The sequence below is a fragment of the Trichoplax adhaerens genome, genomic scaffold (genome assembly GCF_000150275.1).
Source record: "Trichoplax adhaerens TRIADscaffold_35 genomic scaffold, whole genome shotgun sequence".
Lineage (NCBI taxonomy): Eukaryota > Metazoa > Placozoa > Uniplacotomia > Trichoplacea > Trichoplacidae > Trichoplax > Trichoplax adhaerens.
The window spans coordinates 402,740-408,019 of record NW_002060975.1 but is presented as its reverse complement, the minus strand read 5'-3'; the positions used below and the strand labels follow the sequence as shown (position 1 = coordinate 408,019).

General features: G+C 34.1%; 1 protein-coding gene across 1 annotated transcript; it reads right to left on the bottom strand.

The window, feature by feature from the left end:
• Positions 1-1,237: 1,237 nt before the first annotated feature.
• Positions 1,238-4,783, bottom strand: TRIADDRAFT_33552 (uncharacterized protein; the record flags this gene model as incomplete). The annotated part of the gene is made up of 12 exons (XM_002118017.1): positions 1,238-1,431; positions 1,555-1,672; positions 1,767-1,948; positions 2,023-2,167; positions 2,248-2,553; positions 2,665-2,768; positions 2,868-2,936; positions 3,045-3,135; positions 3,233-3,277; positions 3,376-3,475; positions 3,851-3,890; positions 4,603-4,783. 12 exons carry the CDS (start codon positions 4,781-4,783, stop codon positions 1,238-1,240), a joined length of 1,575 nt encoding a protein of 524 aa, XP_002118053.1.
• Positions 4,784-5,280: the final 497 nt, after the last annotated feature.

Below are 5,280 nucleotides of genomic sequence, written 5' to 3'. Positions count from 1 at the left end.
AGCATTATAACAAGTTTATAATTTATTCTTTTGGAAGGAAGACGCATAACTTTCCAATTATGAAAAAGGACACGCATATCAAACAGCAGCGTTCAGTAGAATTTAGTAGATGATCATAGAATAACATAGGAAATTCTTTTTACATTCAGTAATACTGTAAGTACAGTACAAGCAAATGGTCGTTGCGTTCTAGAATCTAGACATGGAACATAATATTTCTTTATACAGTAACAAATAAGAAATACAATGTTTTATGTAAGATGGAGTATTTATACGTAATGTGAGATACTTTTCTATCTGACAAAGACTTGAATAATCCAACAATAAATTCGGTAGATTTATATAATTAGTCGGTGTGATGGATTATCCATTTTCAATTCACCTTTTCATCGATCACCTACTGACATACAATTAAAGAATTTCGACGTGACACATTCTTACATTACTGACCCAGCCGCAGTTCTTACGTGTACTCACGTACATAAACTTGCCAATTAATTACAAAGCATATTGTGAACAGTAACATGATTGCATTAGAATTAAAATTAAAAGTATATTTTTTAACCCTCGAGTGTTAAACATCGAGCACAATAACTAGTGAACATTTGAGATTGTAATACAAATGTTCCAACAGTTCTTGTGGTACTCCGTGGCAATTGTCCTCTTTGGCTCTCTCACTTCAAGTACAACAATAATATTATGCGTGATACAATACAAGCCATTACAGTTACAAAAACATTAGTATTTAACTACTTTATATTGTATGAAGGAAACTTGAAATGTTTCTTTTTCCGCTTTTCAGTTCGATTATTATATTAAATGTATCATAGAAAGACACAACGAATGTCGTATTATATACAAAAGCAGAAATTTATTGCTGCCAGACTGTATGACGACTTTCTCATAGATTAAACTTATTATCAACACAGCGGATGATTTTCTAACAAATTACAGTATCTATATAACAAACTGTAAACAAATTGAAGAGAGCACCAAAAAGGAGCTATGTTAATCTCCAAAGGCCCATCTCAATTCCACCAATCGACCTTTCTCTGAGATCCATTGTTGTTATTAGAATAGTTATTATACGAATTAGGATAATAACCAGAATGATACTGGTTACTACGGTTTTGAGTCTGGCGATAATCGCGAGAGCCATAGAAACCTCCATGCCTATGTAGTAATGTGTAAAATAAATAACACCAATTAGATATGTTGCATAGTAGATCGTTTTATGTCATGATCCATGAAAGCAGTAACAAAAATTAGTACTGTACCTTCTACCGCCACGCTTGTTATTGCTTTGGTATCTCATTTCAACGGCAACATCATCCAGCCATCGAGGCACAGATTGCTTGGCTTCTAGTAGCAAGTCTACTAAGTCCTTGGCAACATTCTTGTTCTTTTCATTAAAGAATGACGTGGCTGTACCTATTCAGTTATCAATATCAAAATTGCTTATTGAATGTAACTTTACACAGTTATTAATAGGCTCCATAAATTAGAATATTGAGGGGTAATCATTTCACCTCCCAACAAAAAACATTTACTCACCAACATTACCAACACGACCAGTTCGACCTATTCGATGAACATATTCTTCAATATCACTTGGTAAATCAAAGTTGATAACATGGGCAACGTTGGGTATATCTAATCCACGAGCAGCAACCTAAAGATTGAAAGAAAGGCGTCAATGGTACATGTATATTAATTACTGTGCACATTACACCATTTCTAAGGTTATTTAATAGTAATTGACTTACAGCGGTAGCTACTAAAATTGGCCTAACACCAGCACGGAAAGCTCGAAGAGCGTCTTCTCTATCTCGTTGAGAACGATCGCCATGAATAGCTGTTGAATAATAACCCATTCTGACCAAAAATTCTTGCAATGAGTCGGCACCTTTTTTCGTCTCGACAAAAACCAACGACAGCGATGTCGGTTCTGTAATAGTTTCAGTTACAATAGTTAGTACCCTCTATTTAGTTACAACTGACACGATACCATATAAAACTTACCCGTAGAATTTAATAATTCCAGTAGATAAGCTCTTTTGTCATCTTCTTCTACCCATACCATTTTTTGGATAATATTTTCACTCGTAGAGCCGACACGTCCAACAGCCAGAAAAATGTAATCATCTAAGAAATCTCTGGCAAGTACCTATAATTAATAAATGATTACATTGTTATTTATGGGGGTAGTTAATTTTCTTACGAAAGACGCTCCGATATAAATCATACTTGGATTTCTTTAGGGAAAGTGGCACTAAACATCATAGTTTGACGCTGTCCAGATGGAGGCATTGTATCTTGCTCAACTATACGTCGAATTTGTGGTTCAAATCCCATATCCAACATACGATCAGCTTCATCTAAGACCAGATATTTGCAGTAATCCAAACCTATCATGCCTCTCTCTAACATATCAACAAGGCGTCCAGGTGTTGCTACTAATAGGTGACATCCCCTATCGAGGTCTTTAACTTGATAACCAAAGTCGGCTCCACCATAAACGACACAAGGTCTAGCTACCGCTCGATAAGTAAACTATATCCATAATTTAAAAATTGGCACAGTAATGTAGTTGGAAATGATGATACACATACTTTTTTAAATTAAGGAAATCAAAGTTATGCTTAACGCTATTCATGTAGGTACCTTTTTAGCTTCCTCATAAATTTGAGCGGCAAGTTCTCTCGTAGGCGCTAGAATTAGAGCAAGGGGGAATTGTTTTCGTCTACTGCCGTAATATGATTGAGGTTCTTCATGCTCCTATTAGAGGTAAAGAAAAAAGAATTCATATTTATTTCAATAATTCTTTGTATTCAAATGAAAAGGCATAGTTGTAGCCAGACAAAAACTTACAACTGGTCCACCATTAAAGATTAAACTTAGGATGGGTATTAGAAACGCTGCTGTCTTACCAGAACCTAGTTATTATCAATAAATTATTTCCGTTGAATCAATTTTTATATTGTATTTAAAAATCAAGTGACGAGTTAAAATTTCATCATGATGATAAAAATCTCGACATGTACCTGTTTGTGCACAAGCCATCAAATCCCTTTTTCCAGTAATAATAGAGATAGCGTATTTTTGCACTGGAGTAGGTATATTGTATTGGCAAAGCTAAATAAATAGGAAACAAGAAATTAGTTTTACATAATCAGTTGATATAACTAACGTATATAGAACGTTTAAAATTTTTCTTCTACTTGATACATACCTCTATATTACCCAAAATTATTTCACCAAGGTCGCACTGGTTAAACTACATTAAGAACCATAGCAATGTTTGTTAATATAGTTGGCATCGTTTAATATTAAAAAAAAAACTAAGGATTTTATCAACAAGGATCCACATCTCACCTCCTCAATATGTTTTGGGCAGTTGCTTCCAGTTGCTTCGACTGGAATATCTTGGTATTTACTAAAGTTGATTCCAGTATTGGCATTACCAAATAAATTCCTGAAATAAATAAATATGACATTTACTTCAGGTATGGTGATGATCAACAGTGTATTAAAATCGATATTGTAGAAAGCCCATTCTTTGACGATCTTAACCTCAATTGATCGAGACTGTAACATTTAGTAGTAATGTATTAACTATACTACTTTATGTACTTAATTTTAATATAAATTGAATTGTTCTACGCGTACTAAAATAATTTTCATGTATAAAAAACACACATCTCTATGAGTTGAATCGATTTTAAATAAATTTAGCCCACTGCAAAGTATCAAATGTGCCATAACTTTATTAATGATAATCAAGTACTTTGGTACAGTTTATACACGCTATTATTATATTACAGCATAATATAACTGGGTTTATTTCTACCTTTCAATTCTTTCGTTTCTAGGCAATGGAACCGTCCAACCTCGACTATGATCCACTGGTCCACTATCACCTAAAAAGGAGTCAAGTAAAAAAAAAAACTCTTGAGCAAAGTTCCATTTTGTATTTAATATACGTTAGTCAGATGTCAAAAGCAGGTAATTCTTTAGTAGTGGTAATATTAAAAGAAGGTTTCAGATGCAAGTTACAATAGTTTAATCTATCACTGATGGATTTTATCAAGATCGTCACTTATATACTGTAAAATTTAATCATTACACTACTGTATTAGCTCCAATATTATAAATAGAAGTACAGTATTCTATGTTGGACGCTAAACTTTACATATCTTTTTGCTACGCTTAGACACAAAGTTTGAACGGATGCTAAAAGTGTTACAATAAACATGTTTAAAAAGAGTATCATCAGCGGATAATTTTAACTGTAAGAACCATTTATCGATAAAAAAAAAATGATCATCAGTACAATTCAAAAGTAATGCCAAATTGTGGTAGCTGTCGCTATTTACGTACTGCCACGAACTTGACAAAATACAATTCTATTCCATTAAGCTAAGGCAGAGTAAAAATCGATTTCTCATTGTACACTAGGACAATTTCTATCTAGAATAAGATTCTATTTCTTCATTCTCTCGATTGTAATAGTAATATTGATAATACTGCCCAAGGTACAAGCACTTTTTTGCATTGGCCATTTCTACTTTCATTTACTTGCAACTAGTCTATTTACCCCACTACTCTTACCTTGTCTATCATCACGACGATATCCATAACCGCTACCAGGGCCATTGCCATAATTATTGCGATTTCCACCACCACGTCCAGCGCCATAAAAATGATTATTATTGCCACCTCGGTCATCAAAGCGGCCTTGATTGCGATTAAATCGGCCACCGCCGCCGCCACCACCAACCATTTGGTTATCGGGAGCTCCAGCATCTAACATTATGGAAAAGAAAGAATTTTCTCAATTAATTATTGCTGACAAGATTTTGATCAATATTGAATAAGAAAGGAATTTCAACGTTAACAGGAAGATGGTGTTGTAGACTTGTAGTGAGATATATAAATCAATCAGACACTATCCGGTAGTAGAGTCCTAAGACAAATGTTCCAAATTGACAGTCACTACGTGCAGAGCATTGATGCCAACAATACTCTACATTATCATTAGTAGGGCACTCTCGATCATGGACGCACAATCATGTATCAAGTTAACAGTGCAATTTCTTTGACATCATGATGGTAAAAAAAAAAAACTACTATCAATCATGATTGTTGTTCCTAGCAACGTCGACTTTTACCACAGCGAGAGAAAGGTAAAGTAATGTAACAAGAACATCAATCCCTCACTGACTACCTGCAGGAGTATTTGGCAATCTTATCCTCAAGGTGTTGCAATGAAATCATCAT